Source organism: Phascolarctos cinereus, unplaced genomic scaffold, assembly GCF_003287225.1.
Source record: "Phascolarctos cinereus isolate Bilbo 61053 unplaced genomic scaffold, phaCin_HiC Scaffold_5;HRSCAF=322, whole genome shotgun sequence".
NCBI lineage: Eukaryota > Metazoa > Chordata > Mammalia > Diprotodontia > Phascolarctidae > Phascolarctos > Phascolarctos cinereus.
In genome coordinates, this window is record NW_027555958.1 from 408005147 (window position 1) to 408022180 (window position 17034).

Sequence of the window (17034 nt, forward strand, 5' to 3'; positions counted from 1 at the left end):
GTATGAGATCTGGGCAAAGTCACAATCTCCCTTGGCCAGTTTCTTCATCTACAAAATAATAGTGTTATACTAGATGGTCTGAATTCCCTTTCAGCTCTAGATCTTACAATTCCAAATACAGAGTATCAGACCTGTGCCTTTGGCAGCTCTATAGAGGTTGTACTGGAGAGAAAAAAAGGAGACAAATTGGGACTCTATTGCACTAATCCAGGTGAAAGGTGATGAGGTCTTCAATTAGGTTGGTGGTCCCATGAATGAAGAAAAGGGATGGAAGTGAGAAGTGATGTGGAAGTGGAATTGACAATACATAGCAACCAATCAGATATAGGGGTTGAGAAAGAGTGAAGAGTTGACGATGACTGTGAATTTGCAAACTTGGGCAGCTGAGAGGATGCTAGTACCTCTACAGAAATAGATAAGTATGGAAATTAGGTATATCTGAGGGCAAGATAATTAATTTTGTTATGGACATGTTGAGCTTGAGATACCCTCAGAACTCAAGGTAGAGATATCCAACAGTCAAACTCCAATAGCCCACCCTATCTACTCTCTGGCCATAAACACTATAGACTATGTGTCAGTTTCACATCCCATTCAGTTTATCATTTCACTATCTTCTTGCTAATCATCCCCACATGGACCAGCACCTTCTACATAAGACCTAGGGTTTGGACCTCTATTTCCAGTCTTCCAGAATCCATGTTCCTAATCCCTGGAGAAGTTAATCCACTTATCTTTGCATTGCAACCTAGTTGATTGGTGACTCAGGGTATGCAAAAGCAGTCCATGTAGCCCACTATACCTAATCCCTTGTCCAGAACTTGCTTCAATTTCAATAACCCACCTAGCCAACTAACTGGATCTACCTAGGCTATCTCACCATTTACATGCCATTGTGAGCATTCCTGCATCCCTTTCTCATAACAAAACCCCCTTCCTTCATCACCTTTCCCCTATGTATGTTGTCTTCTATTAGAATGTTTCTTTTGAAGAAAATCTTTGTATCCTTAGTATCTGGCACATAGTAGACAGTGGGTAAATGCTTTTTCATTCATTTGTTGATGCAGGATTAGAGGCTGGGATACACAGATTGGGGAATGTGCAAAAATGATTGAATCCACTGGAGTTGAGATCATTCAGGATTGAGGGGATGGGGGAGGGAAAGGTGACAATCTAGTAAAGAAGACGTGCTCAGCGTTATGAAAGTCAATTCTTTCTGTACACTAGAATATAGTTGCTCTGAGATTGGTGTCTTTAACTTGAGAAGCAAAGTGGTTATTTCCCAAATCATTTTGGGTTTCAACTCACCATTAAGAATTTTTTTGTTTTTGTTTTTCTATTCTGAAGATTATTCATGACAGAAAGAGCTACAATAGTAGTTTTGCCTTCTTTGTAACATCAGTTATCTTCATATCCACCTCAAGATGGATATTATCCAATATCGTTCTCCCCTCCCCCACCAAAAATGCCTTTAAGGATCAAAGAAAGGACCACAGCTTGAGGTGCAATGGATGAGAATACCTGATTTTGAAGGCAGAATAAAAATGGCTAGTGAAGGGGCATTCCCATGCCAACAGATTTTTTTTCTAAGAATGGAATTACATGAGACCCTGGTTGCCATACACCATCTCTATAACTTTTGACATTTTGACAATGTCTGAACTTTGTACCATGGTTAAACTTCTAAGGATTCATCAAATTACTTCAAGATTATCTCTTTCTCAGAATATGTTGAAGTCTATACTCAGTTAAAAATTTTTTTACTTATGTTTTTTTCCTGAGATTTCTTAAACAGTTTTGATTGTTTATTAGTATATTCAACATTCAAAAATACTCAATACTTTGGTAAGTCTCATTCACAGTTTGTAGTTAGTTGTTTCCTTATTTTTCTCACTGTATTAAAGATGCTTTATTCTCTTGACTTCTCCTGAATTCCCAATCCTGGGGCAGAGTTGTTGTGTGCACTACACCTTCTACTTTCACATCACACATGTTCCTAGGAATATAGATTGAAGGCCAGCAAATTACAGTTTCTTTTCTACCTTCTATGGCTAGTCAACAAACAACTATCTTTTGGTCTAATTGGGTATGACATTTCCTTAATGTGCAAGATGCATTGTGGCTAGAAGTTGTCACATGACTTCTGATTTCACTATATTTAGGGATTGTAAAATGCTTCATGCAAAATCCAAAAAATCCTACACTGCAGCTATATAACGGTATAAGCTGTTAATGGGTATTTGTTTAAATTGATCAACAGTTTGTTTCTGAACTGCTAAAGCACCAGTTGTCTCACACTGAAATAAGTGATCAGAAATTAGTGAATTTTATAAGGAACATAGAAGCTTTTTATAATATTATTCCTTTTTAGGTATGAAAAATGCACAACTTGAATGAAGTTAATTTATAAATCAGTTTATTTACAGATTTTATCTTTTTTAAAGTACATTTCAGTTAATAAAGATATTTACACTGGTATACACAGGGAATCATCCCAGTTATTTTACAGTTCATACTTACAAACCACACCCTTAAGTCGGCTGTGCAAAACTGCACTGGATGTGATGATTGGCTGAAAATGGCCTGAAAACCAGACCTATTTACAAATACACAGTAAACAGGTTTATTTTTTTTAATATCTGCACAATACAGTACACACACGGAGGCGAGGCCCCCCCCAGAGAAGGCTTTGCAATGTGTATCAAGGAGGCTTTGCAAAGCCTGGAAGGAAAAGCTATTAAACATGGGTTAATTAAAATGACAGTACCCCTATTATATCAGTTTACATTTTTCTTGGAATTTTAAAAATACAAACAAAACCTCTTGAATTGTTGCGCAACCAGTATAAGATGATTTGTAAACACGTAAATTCCCACAATTTGCATTAAACATCATTGTAGTTTCTATCATTTCTTTACTTAAAATTAATGCTTCACTCACTAGTCTTCTTAAGGTAGTAAAAGGGAGATGAAAATCAGACTTGAATTCCTTGCAGAAAAGTTAACGGTCTCTACTGCTGTGCTACAGAAATTCTTTTGCAGGTACACACTTTTATTCAAGTATTGCAAAGAGCTAAGGCCACTTTTTTCAAGAAAAGAATGTGTATAGACTTTTTTTTAACAAGCCACAACACTCTAATGAACACCACAATCTTTTCTGAAAGATGTCTTAAATCTGTAGTTAGAGAAATACATTTTTTTTTGTGAAACAAAATCACCGTTCATATTTACTTTTGAGATTTTCTCAACTTTTTCCTAACGCGTTATTATTCAGTCCTAAAAAAGGACTGAGGAACCCTGTGTTGTTTTCTAGAGTTTAACATTATCCCAGATAGCACAAATTATTTTGGACTCAGGAGCCACAGCTCCATTCAATATCAAATTCTGATGGTGCCAATCTTCAAGAGTTTAATTCTAATTTCATGATCTTATTCTCGGAGGAAAGACAAGGTCAGAGTGAAAGAGAGGACAGAGGGAAACAACAAACATTGGAGGGGAGTGTCTATGTTCAATAGAGGCAGGGCTTTGTAAAAAGGATCTAACCCTGAGATGATCAGTCTCTGTGTCTATCAGTCCTAAATCCTAACAATGCACCCATTCCTAATCACCCCTAAAACAGTGGACAGGGAAATAAAAATTTAAGTTTCCTTGCTCAGTTCGATGTTGTGCCTTGGACTTGTCAAAAGAACATAAATGATCACTTCTTTCAAGGACTAAGACCATTATTTCCCCTACTTTCCATCCAGAACCTAGAAATAGGTTGTATTCTCAAGGTAGTAAAGAGAAATTGTGATATTAAAGACAGGTATGGTATTTTAAGATCAAAATGTACAGGATCAGTACTAAATTTTCTTGGCAGTATTTCTTATTATACAGGCCTACACGATATACTTACTCTACATACTCGATGGACTGGCTATGCAGATTTCTCCCCAGCAACAGTACTGTTTTATTTGTAAAAATTAGGAATGAATATAGCAGACTTTATTCTTAAGACACAGTTTTAGGACCAGATGAGAATCTGGGATAAACTGTTTTCCTATTTTAACATTTCCACAGTAGTGCATCAAAAATTTATGCTAGTCATATGTTTCAGCATCATAATAAATGTGTATAAAATGCATGTCTGCCTTCTACCCTCCTGCATAAAACAGTAACCCTAAAGCATACAGAAAACCAACCATCTGACACTCACATTCCTATAGTTTAAAAAAGTTACTATGTTAATAACTCTAACCACCCTTCCCCCTTATTTTCTTCTTGTTAACTTGCCCATTATGGCTAGATGGCCACAGTATAAGGCTCAGATGAGTGCTGATCAATACATCTGAGAACTTCAATGGACCAAAATGCAACATTTCAGTTCTGCTCCTAATGTTCAGGAAATACCACTTACCAGTCATTGTGCAAAATGCAAAGATTCCAATGATTATTTCATTAACTTATTAATAAAGGAAATATGGAATCAGAGAAAGTCAAAATGGAGGTATGCATAGTGAAAATTTTAAGGATTAAGGACAGGTTTGGAGGAAAATATAGAAATGAATGTATATGCACATTTAAAGATATAGCATCTTTGGGGATTTCCTAACATGTTTTGGAGTCCATCAACTCCAAGATGTTTGGAATATTTAATCAGTTGAGGTCTCATGTCATGTTTCTAGTTCAGAACCCTTGAATTTAAGGCATCTACATTCAAGCCTAGGGTTATCTATATCCTAACATGAAGAGGGACAGTATTGAATCCTATAAACCAGTCAAAAGGCAGGGTACTGAGGTCAGAGAAGAGCACCACACATACTCTAACATAGCAGCTGGGTGGTATATAATTCCTCTAGACAAGGTAACAGTTGTAATGAGCAATGTAAGGAGAGGCAGAATTTTACCTTACACACTGTCTTAAATCATTTCTCAACTCCTGCACACTGAAATTTGTCTCGGTAAAGTTCTTTCACCCTATTAATAGCCTCTTCATAACTTCTCCAACATTTGTGTACGGTTTTATTCAAACCTCCAGTTTTATCATATAAGCTTTCAGGCTACAAATTTAAACTAACACACAAAGCACCTTTTGTAGGTTCTGTGGTTTCAATGTCAAAGGTGGCCGTGCAACCAACCTTGCAGAAGACACACTTCAAACTTAATAATTTATCATAAAATAAATTAAGTAAAGTTCTACAAGCGCAATACAAGCACACAAGCAATGGGCATAACTTTTTTTGGTCTTTGGTGCATATACTCATTTCCTAAATCATTCAAGTAAAAGTTTCTCCGATTTCTTGGGTGAACACGGGGATCGAGGGAGGGAAGGCCCATATGAGCAATGTCCACTTCTGCCTGCCTGGATGCCTGAGACAGTCCTGAGTATCCATGATTCTAGGAGCAGCTGGTGGTGATTCAAAATGAGAAAGAAAAGCAGGGGGTGGGGACAAGGATAGAAAGACCTGACCCTGGGTGAGTCTTTTGTGCACAGTCTTCAAGAAGGGCATTTCTTTGTTCTCATGCCCAAAAGTAGAAAACTGGAAAAGATTCAAGGGTTTCAAATTGTCTCTACAGAGAACAGAAAGCAAGGTCACTCATTTTCTTCTGTTAACCTGACAAACCACTTGTGCTCCTAAACTTCAGAAACAGAAGAAAATTAGCTCCAGAGTGTAAAACTGATGTACATTGTTAGAGCTGTCCATCAAAAAGTGGTGAAGAGCTTAACGCTGCTTAAGTACTGTACTATCCATTTATTACAACCAGATTGTGTAGGCCAGTAAGATTCCAAAATATGTGATACTTCTATTTATAACTCCCTCTTGACTTAGAACTTGAGTAAACTGGTACCCTAGTCTAAACTAAGAGGTAATTCTGGTGTTTCCAGCCCTCATCTAAGACCATTTGGGATGCTGAAAAGTGGTGATTAGAAACATGCCTGTGTGTTAGCAGCCAGCGTGCAACCTTGCTCACTGAAAACAACCGATATGTTTAGTGAACAGTATCTAAAGGCAAAGGCTGTACCAGATTGCTCCTGGGATTCCATGTGAGCTGTCTTTAAAACCAGGTACAAGGGCCAGCAGCATTCTTGCTATGATGGAGATGTAGTATATATCAGGAGGCAGAAAGGCCCACAACTCAAATTGTCACAATGTTTTCGGTTTATTTGGAAGGTGTCACACAAGCAGCATTCTCCCCTGTTTTTCATTGATCTGGTTCAGAACATCAATAGTATCCCTGATTAAGGTCTCAAAGATCCCATCAGCTAGCTGCATCTTTACGCAGAGTTCATCTTCATCATAGTTCACCCACTGAGCCTCCTCTTCATGGAGCTCTTGTACCTGGGATTTAAAAAGAATTTTAAAAATTACTATCATATAATTCTTACTTGTTCTGACGTATAGTTCTTTGGGATACCTAAATTAAATTAAAACTGAAGCAGAAAGTGGGAAACAATAGCCAAAGATCTATTTCTCTATGTAACGCATCAAGTGTATTTCTGTGAACACAGGAATACAGTCACCAAAGAAATATGTCAAATTTTAGTGCACATGCCAATACATGCTACCAGGGATATTTTAAGCATAATCCTGCCTTAAACAAAGAATGAACCAGATAAAGATTTACTTTCAAAGGCTGCTGTATATAAAGGATAACCAAACATTTTACAGAAAAGGAAATCAAGGCTCAGAAAGGTTAAAAGACTGGTCCAGGGTCACAGAATGAACTTGTGACTGATGTGGAACAACCTCCAAGGTCTCCTGGCCTCCCAGGCCAGTGTTTGTTTTGCTACAATATACACATTCCACAAAGTTCTGTCCTCAGGTTTGTCTCCTGTTCCTACATTCTCTTTTGGAAATCTCATTTATTGTCACAGCTTCAATTACTACCTCTACTTCTATTAAGATGACTTCCAAGCTCTAGATCTATGTTTCCAACTACTGCTAGATATCTCTACATGTCTGTCCAATTGTAACCTTAAACTGCACATGTTAAAAACTAAACTTAAGGCAGTTAGATGGCACAGTAGACAGAGTACTAGTCCCAGAATCAGGAGGACCTGAGTTCAAATTTGGCTCAGCTGTGTAACTCTGGGCAAGTCACTTAACCCCACTTGCCTCCTAAAACAAAATACTAAACACACTGTTCTTCTCCATCAAAAGAAACTTTCCCCAGACTTTTCGTTAGGTACTACTTTTTTCCTAGCCACCTATTCTTGAAATCTCACTTTTTATTCCTTCCTCTTCTTCTTCTTCTTCTCAATTCTCTTTTATTCAGTTGCCAAGAAGATTCTACGTTCCCAATGTTACTTGCATCTGCTCCCTACTCACCATTGTTCCTCCCCTAGTTCAGGCCCTCACCATCTATCCTGGGCTACTGCAATAAATCTCTTAACAAGCTTTCCTCCTTTCAATTTTTCTTTCACAGAGCTACCAGATTAATCTTCCCAAAACACAGATATTACGTGCATTATTCAACTGGCAGTTGGTACCCAATGAAACAGGAATCAAGCCCCACATTCTTACCCTGGTATTCACAGCTCCACAAACTGGCTCTGACCTGCCTTCTCAGCCTTACGTCATAATGCTGTTCTGCATACTCTAGCCAAACTGGATACCTTTCTATGTTCCTTAAGTATTTGCCGTTTCATCTTTATGCCTTTGATTATGTTGTTCCACAAGTATAGCATGTACACTATCTCATCTCTGTCTGTTGAAATGCTGCCTATCTTTCAAGATTCAGTCCAAATTCCACATCCTCTATTAAGATTAACTCGATATCTTTAGTACTTCATCCAATCCCCCTACCTTAAAGATAAGTAAAAATTTGTTCCAGACAAACTAAGTTATTTGCTCAAGGAAATTACACATATTAAGTATCAGAAGTATCACAACTAGGAACCAAAATTCAGTGCCCTCCTCCCTATATAATAATAGGAATAGCTAGTTTCATAAGTACTTGTTATTAATCTAATTAATCAAAATTACTTTGGCTTATACTTTACTTAAAACATTAATCAAGTGCACTGAAACAACAAGTTGGCTGGGAAGTATACAAGAAACTTTTATACTCAAAGGGGAAAAGTTCCCTGCATATATAAAGCATCCATCACATATTAATGTGATGCAGTGGACAGAGCAAAGAACTTCATGCTAGAAGACCCGAGTCTGAATCCTGTTTCAGACATTTACTAAGCTCCATGACCCTGGGCAAGTCACTTAACCTCTGTCTGCCTCAGTTTCCTCATTATCAGTCACACACACACACACACACACACACACACACACATACACACACACACACACACACACAAATGGGTTAATTTAAGCATGGCCTAAAAACTAACAAAGTTTTTCTTTTTATTGCCTAGGAGTTTGTAAAAGCACAAGAACTCTAAGTTGAAAAAAACTTGTAAGTCAATCTATAAGCCAAAATAAAGTTTGTTTCAGACTTTGGGAGGAGGGGGCCATAGTGTTATATATGTGGAAAGTCCAGCTCAGGTCCAACACGAAGTCTTCTTAATCCATTAGCTAAAAGTGCTTCAGATCCGAAAGCTCCTTGAATTCTTTCTATCTCTAGTGCCTTGCACAAACTATTAAGGACAACTATGGCTGCTGTTTAACTAATATTTGTTCAAAGAACTGAATGAAGGAATGAAGATGGAGAAATTATTTTTAAATTTAAGGATACCACTACAACTAATAGAATATGTACACAGATGATGCACTCAACAAAGGCTTGAAACGACTGTATTACCTAGTTTGCAATGCTAGGATAGATACTCCTTTACTGCAGACGAAGTTAAATCTGGGCTGTAGTTGACAGAACCTTCTGGCCTCAGGGAGACCTGGCATCAAGTCCTTCTTCTGACTCACAAATGGGTCAATTTATTTATCCCTCAGTGCCATAAAGAAACTCTCTAAGAATATACAAGCTGTGGAGCAGGTGCTGATTTCTATCGTTAGAGGAAGTTTCCTCAATGGGAATTCCTTACACAACTGGAATAATTAGTCTAGTTGAAAAAATTTATATACATATAATTAGTGTAAATGAAAGTGGTCTCCAAAATAAGAAGCTAGAAACACAATGAATAGAAGATTTAAGATTTTAGTTAAAACCAATCATTTAGGACCAATTTTAGTAGCCCAGGTCAAAAGTTCATGGATTTGGACAATGTTCATAAAAATCAAACATTGATTGGCTTTGGTCACTAACCAGGATGTGATCAACTCGGTCTCTCTTCTTCCGTCCAAATTTCATCATTTTCTGCCAATCTGTTTTGTGATTCGGTTCCTTTTTAAGGCTGAACAGCTTGAGTACTTCAGTAGCTATAAATTTCTGGGGAAAGGAAAGAGGAGGAATGGATGAAGGAGAAACATTATAGTAATGATATGACTAAAATTTAAGTGTACAATTACTAGATAAATACTATGTTCTGTCTAACATGAGATCACAAAACAAGCCTTTTATTTATAATTTCACTTATTGATTCTGAGTGAAACATTTCAATTAGTCATACTTCAATAAGTTAATTTATATTTTTGCATGATATGTTAATGTATACACATATTGACAATTACCATTACTTCTGACAAAATAATGAACAGTACTGATTTTAACAGTCATTTGTAATAATGGGAACAATTTAAATTGTCCCTACTGTGATTATGTAATCTCAAGCTGGCACAACCTCCCAGCTAAACAATTCTTGAAAGTAAGCGAAAGATGGATCTTGTAATCTGCCATTAAATCACAAAAAGTTTGAGGACAGGTATAATGTTGTAAAAGACAAATTCAAGACTTTGGCTTGGACCAAAAAAAAGCATAACTGCTGCTACTAAGAACCACCAGTGAACTGTCACTTTCCTAAGAAAAATGTATCTATATTAAAAAAAAAGTCATTTCAGTATTAAAATTAGTGATGAAGTTCTGGGGAGAGAAGGAAGAAGGGAGGGAAAGAAGGAAAGGGAACATGTGAAATAGATATGTGGAGTTTCTATGGATAAGCTTCAAAAAGTTTTATACTTTTATTAACTGAAAAAATGGTGCTAGCAGGGCTCTTTTATTCTTATTCTTCCTTGTCTTTTGTATTTTCCATTGTAGACTACATCCTTCAACCAAGCGTATAACTGATTTTCAGTAATTAGAGTAGCTCTCACAGATTGAGAGGATTTGAATCAAGGAGGTATTATTGTAAAAATTTTATGGTCTTCCAGATCTCTAATAATACTCTATACATTTTTTGAACTGGCAAAACTTCTCAAATAGGTAGTAAGGTGTTACGAGTGCATTCCTATTACCATAGGGGCAGCATGGTAAAATGGATAGAGTCATTCTCAGAGTCCTCCTCAACATAAAGTGATTTATGATCCTGGACAAGTCACTTAACTGTGTTCCCAGATAACTCTACACTGTGAAACAGTTTCCTGTTTCAATGGAAGAGGGAAGTTCCTCACTAGGTCCAAAGGAAAGCAAAATAATAACAATTGTATTTTTTTTTAAATTGGTCAAGGACCTTTTAAATTTTTTTTTTTTACTATATTTTTTTGGGGGGAGGCTAGGCAATGGGGTTAAGTGACTTGCCAAGGGTCACACAGCTAGTAAGTGTTATATGTCTGAGGCCAGATTTGAACTCAGGTCCTCCTGAATCCAGGGCCAGTGCTCTATCCACTGTGCCACCCAGCTGCCCCAACAATCGTATTTTAAAGTCTAAAAAATGCCTCACGTATGTAATCTCGTTTAATTAAAAAAAACCAAACAAACCTTGTTTATTGAGGCCTTTTTTACTGCTGAAACCTTTAGTTTTACAGAAGACTCCAGGGTACTTTAGGGTACATAGGTACCACCTATGACTAAAGCATTACAGGGTTTGTTTTTTGTTTGTTTGTTTTTAATGTTTAACTAACCCTTTCATGTGAAGATAACACCAACAATTTGGTCCTCTCAAAATTAGAAATCCCATGGGACCAACTATGGCTTAGATTTGTGTCTACAAACTGATATGGCTGCAAAGATTAGTCTATTGAGAATTTTTCAAAGATAGGTCCCACACATGTTCTGTGTCCAAAATTTGTATTTTAAAACATGGATGCTTAACTTAGGATCTGTGAACATTTTTTTGTTTAAAATTTTGACAACTTTATTTCAATATAATTGGCTTCTTTTGTAGTCCTTTATACTTTATTTTATGCATTTAAAAACATTATTCTGATAAAGGTTTCACTAGACTACCAAAGTGGTCCATGACACAAAAACACATTAAGAATCCCTATTGTAAAGAGGTTACATATCCCCTTAGAAGGGTATAAATAACTGATGAGAGGGAATGGACCCATGATTTTATTGATTATAGGGAACTAATTTATGAGGAAACTCCAACTACTCAAAGTAGGCTGGCACCTTTTCTGCAACTTATAGCCTCAGAGGTTATTGGAAAGGCTGTATAGTATTCTAAAATCACTATTAAGTAAATCTTAAAATTTTTATATGCTATACTAATTAATAAATTTTCTTTAAATTCCCCAATTTTTCTTAAGTGAATGGAATGTCAGTGTAGATACCAGTATAATTAAAAATAACACTTTTTTTTTAAAAAGGGTTCGAAGTTGCTTTTCAATTATATCCCTTCACTGCTTACTAACAAGTTAGAAGGGGATATTTTACAATTTTTTTCCTACCTTGATTTCATCAAGGTCACTTGGATTTTTTACTCTTCGGAAGTAACTGGAGTTCATCCTACATGGTTTCATCCAGATAGGCTGATTCAGATTGGGATCTTCAGCAAATATTTCTCCAAAAATCTCTTTTGTCAAATCAAAGACCGCCTTGACAAAGGGGGGGGGGGGAAACAGCAAAGTTAAGAATCCAAAATTTGGTCAATATGAGATCTTCCCAAATTAGATGTGTCCTAAAAAACATACCTGCTTGTAGACTCTTTTACTGGCGCTTTCCACATCTTGACCCCTACAAGCACTGCCTAGTAGTTTTGTGGGAATGCTTATGCTTTGAAGATCATGGCCCATCTCTTTCCATTTCCAAAGTTCCTCAGCTGCAGCATGAACTAGTGCTTCTACCTCTTCTGCAGTGTGTGGAACAGCCAATAATGTCTCACATGGCTTTGGAGGTAGTACTTTTTTTGATTCTGCCATTGGTGGCACAATTGGTTCTTCTACCTTATTTTGTTGGACCTGGTGGGAGGAACTCAAGCCAAAGTCTTCATCAAACCAGTCCTGGTCATCTCCTAATGCACTTAGGAACTCCCGGCTGATTTCAAGCTCTGCAAGCCTCTTAGCAAGTTCTTCCTGCCCACTGGCACCAAAGACGGGGCTCTCCTACAGAAGATAAAACACCATTTAGCAATCTCAAAACCTTTGACAGAAATATTTAAGGAAAAAAAGCAAGTTTACTTTCAACTACTTCTCTACATTATTCTTTCTATATATGTTTCCAAACAGGAAAAACAGAATAGTGGCTATTAATAATAACTAGCTTCTTTAAACATTCCATTTTAAAACAATTTTGCTTACATGTCTTATGACTAGATTTTTTTAAAAAATTACTGGTTAGAGTTTTTTGCATCACAAATCTTCTGTGTTGTTGTAAATTTGGAAATAGGATGTGGATTTTCTCACCTCTGGTGTGAATCTGGTTCAGGTTACTAAAAAGCATTACTTCTGTTCAATTGTCCAAGAACAACCTAAATAACTGATGGTCCTGATGTATGTCATAGTGGACATATATCCATTTAACCAGACTCATCATCATAATAAAAGCTGACATTTATATAGCGCTTTAAGGTTTACAAAGCGCTTTACATACATTTTCTGATTTGTTCATCGTAACTGGCAGTCTCTGCACAAAAACCATGACTGAATAGCTAGTTAGGCAAATAGCTCTCAAGTGTCTCTTCAACGGTAAAGTTCAGAACCACTAGTAAGGCAATATAGAATAAGCTTGCACAGTGATCTATTTGGACACCTAAGCTGGGAACAGTATGTGAGACAGTCAACTTTGCAGTTTTTAATGTATACTATAATCCTCACAAATCTATCATGTGTTTGTGACATCTCTAAAATAACTCCTTGTGATGTAACAGAGGACAGTTACTTCAGAAAGAAAAAAGCTACAAAGCACTCAAAAACAATGATTCTGTTTGCTTGTAAATATCATGACTTCAATGGAGTAACAAATTCAGAAAACAAGAATCTCCTCTGACTTTCTAAAAAAGATTCCGTGTAGGTAATTCATTAGTTACCTAATAGGGACAATGCTGAAGGGAGAAAAATGATCAGGATTTGTATGTACACAATTTACAGTGTAACATTAGATTTCAGTCTATGGTAACTTACTGACAGTATTTTTCTTATGTGAGAAATACTCACTGGTCTGGGGCACATATCTGGAGAGGAAACTTCTCTTTCTTCATCTACTTCAGCCTTCAAATACAGACTTGGCAAATTACTAGGTGACTGCTCTTCATGATAATTAGATGGGACTGTGGAAAATACCTTCTCTTGGTCATCATCATGGAGCTCCTGGTTGCTAAGTTGGATTTTCTCATTCTTAATTTTCTTAATTTGTTGCAACTGATCAACTGTATCCTTCACGAAGGCTGTTAGCAGGCTATCTGTCAGTAAGCTGACAGTTTCCAATTTTTTTGATTTTTCTTCCACACTAAGGGATGACCTCAACTGAGCTTCCAATTGGTTTTTTTCCTTAGTTAAAAGGTCCAGGAGTGGGGTTGAAGGTTTTCCCAAAACTTGTGGAGATAAACTCTCTTTCTTTTCAGGCAATCCTTTTGTCCAATACTCTTCCTGCCTTTTCAATTCTTCAGAGAGGACAATATCTAAAGTATCTTCCAACACAAAAGTAATGACTTTTTCTATGGCACCAGAAACAAAAGGGGAAATATTACTCTCATCTTTTATGGAACAAACTATAGAATCTACTAAAGATTGCTCTTGAGCAACTGATTCAGTAGCCACAGAAATCTCCTGTGTGTGGTCTACTTTAGATATGGATTCAGTCTTACTGCTTCTCTCCATTGAGGTTTCCACCATGTGTATGCTCACTGGAGATTTCTCCTGGAGATGTTCAATTGAATCTTTTTCCCTATTAGACTCAGGCATCTCTCTGTCTTTCTGTTCTTGTTTTTGATGCTGATTATATTGTTCATTAGAGAAAGCATCTTCATTTTCATCTACAACAATAACAAAATTTTCTGGAATGTGAGAAATTTTCTGTGGGGGAGCAAAAATCCCATACTTCTCTTTACACTTAAAGTATGTAATTCCAGCATAAGTTCCATTGTTATTTCCTTCAGGCTTGTCCAGCTCTACTCCAGCCCAAAATCCTTTAGCAAACTCTGTCAAGCCTTTGAATCGAAGAGTGCCAGGCTGAACATTGCTGATGAGGACTCTATCACCAAGATGGAAATTAAGCAGTTTGTCGGCTTCAGCAGTAGAAGCAGAGGCCCATGATGGTGCTTCAGTGACACCAGGTTCATTCTCCACATCACTCCATTCCTTACTTTTCATAAGTTCTGTTGGGGATCTGAGTTCTAACAGTCTGCCAGAATGGACACTTCCAGAAATGGACAGACTTTTCTCACTAAGGCATTCACTGATTTCATCATCACTACCAAAGCTGGTGGCTTTACTTCTCGAGTTCTTTGTCAGGGGCAATTTTTCCTTCTGTGATTGAGAGTCCCTTTTGGGAGATAACACAGGTGATAATTCACAGTCATCTTTGTACAATTCAGCAGGTGTTTCTTCAACCGAAGTTTCTTTCTTGGGAGAAGACACCTCAAAGTCATCTGAGTAGGACATGTCTCTAAGAGCAGAAAGTTGCTCTGAAAAAGATAAGTCCTGTTCCTCTGCAATCTTTTGTCTGCAGGAGGCTTGTTCTGATTTTGCACTCAGATCCTTCTCCCCATCATCTCTGTCCATTTGTGCCTCTTTTATCATTTCCTCTTTTTTCTGAAGTTTTTCTACGGCTACTAGGCTATGTGAATCTTTTGGGGCATTTTTAGAGTCTAAATGAAGACTTTTCTTCGAGAGAATATCAGGTGAATCTCCCTGCTCCAGGTCTAGTTTCAACAAGACACAAGATTGTCCAGAGAGTTTAGAATAAGTATTTTCAATCTCATTCTCTTCTGATTTTGCATATTCCACCATCTCTTCTTGGATCTCAGATTTATGACTATACTCTTCTTCTAACCTAATATCCAATACGCTGGAGATTCTGTCAGTGTTTAGATCTTTGAAAGGAGATAATAAAGGCACATTTTCCAGATAATCCCCAGATTCTGCTCTGACTCTCCTTGATATTTTAAGGTTTGGAGATGGGTTTGGAGTATGTTCTACACGAATATCCAAGTCAGCAGGTCTCTTGGCAGATGAAGACAAAGATCTCTCAGAAAAAGATTTTTCAGAACTTGAGGGTGAAGCATCTGAAAGACATAAAACAGAAAGTATAACATCAAAGTTATCAAAACACATTCTTTCAGTTACATATTAGCCATGTACAAATAATATTGGTAGCCAAAGCAATTACAGCGAAGAAGAAAAACGAAAACTTTGGCAACAATAGCTAATGAAAACTCTTCTACCAGGAGAGGTTTTTTGTTTTTGAATAAAGGATACCCAACAAGAATTAAAACAAATTTGGAAGAACCTTTGGAAGAACCATCTTAAAAACTTAAAAAAAAAAAAGACAAATAGGCATATACTGGGGGAGACTATTTTCTGTTTACAATTAGAAACTGGTCAAAAGCAAAACTGTACAATGAATATACCATAAACTATTCTTATTTTCAGGTCTTATAACTATACTAAAAGGTAGAAGTTAGGAAGAGATAGAATTTAATGTGAACATCTACAATTATCTGGCAGCTAGGTGGCACAGTGGATAGAGTGCTGGGCTTGGAGTCAGGAAAACTTGAATTCAAATATAGCCTCAGATACTTACTAACTGTGTGACCTTGGGCAAGTCACTTCTCTGTTTGTCTCAATTTCCTCATCTGTAAAATGGGGATGATAATAATAGCACCTATCTCCCAGAGTTGTTGTAAGAATCAAATGAGGTAATAATTTTAAAGTACTCAGCATAATACCTGGCACGTGGCATAGGCACTATATAAATGTTAGTAATCACTATTATTTCAAATACACATTTTAGAATATGTTTCTTTGGTGATCTTAAAGCTCTCTAAAAAGATGAAACCCAAATAAGATTTTTTTCAGCTTTTTTTTTGGGGGGGGAAGCCTTACAACATAAAAATTCCAATTTTACAAATATCAGAATTCAAATAAGAGGGAAAATTATGACCTAAGCTGGCCATTTTTCAATAAATAAAGAAAATGTGGCTCTACGGGCTTGACAGCTCTATGTATGTTAAATGTATACTTTGTCATTATCTTGCCATGTAACCTTTTCCATAACTTAGTTTTCTCATCAAAAGGAGTAAATGAAAATAGCTTCACATGAATGCTATAAATTAGTAATGCACTTCACAAATGAAAAAGAATTTTATAGAGCAGACTATAAAACAGCCATCCATTGTTGCTAAGGTATTCATTATAGAATAAAATTAAGCAGGTATAGACTTTCGTATGTTCTGCACAAATCCTTAAATACCATTACATACCGAGATGTTCAGCAATAGACTCTAGGGATCCTCTGGACCGTTCTGACTCAGTCAGTGATTTCCAGTTCTTTGCTGCTTCAGGCCTGAGGTAGAAAAGTTAATAAATGAAGAGAAGCACAGAGCTCTATGATGGCAGCATATCTAGTCAAACAGAAAAGGGGAATGCTTAGAAGTTCCCAAGAAGGGTGGGAAATTCTCATTCAACTTCTAAAGAACTCTATGAGCAATTCACCTAGAGGCCCAACTCCAACTTAGCACCTCAGTATGTTCTAATCTTTGTTATAAACATTCAGGACAGATTTAAACTGTTCCTACACTCAGTTTCATGGTACGCTTTAATATACTGCTATTATAAAGCTTTTGGGGTGGGGGTTGCCTCAGGCAGAAAAAGACAACTTTAGCAAAATA

The 17034-nt window shown here is 36.8% G+C and overlaps 1 protein-coding gene across 1 annotated transcript in view; it reads right to left on the minus strand.

The window, feature by feature from the left end:
• Window positions 1-2399: 2399 nt before the first annotated feature.
• Window positions 2400-17034, minus strand: part of CEP350 (centrosomal protein 350) — a 157463-nt gene continuing 142828 nt past the window's right edge. The window contains 6 exon segments of the mRNA XM_078156464.1: window positions 2400-6319; window positions 9195-9317; window positions 11657-11803; window positions 11900-12310; window positions 13361-15429; window positions 16627-16709. Coding sequence (XP_078012590.1) covers window positions 6155-6319; window positions 9195-9317; window positions 11657-11803; window positions 11900-12310; window positions 13361-15429; window positions 16627-16709 — 2998 coding nt within the window. The 3' untranslated portion in view covers window positions 2400-6154.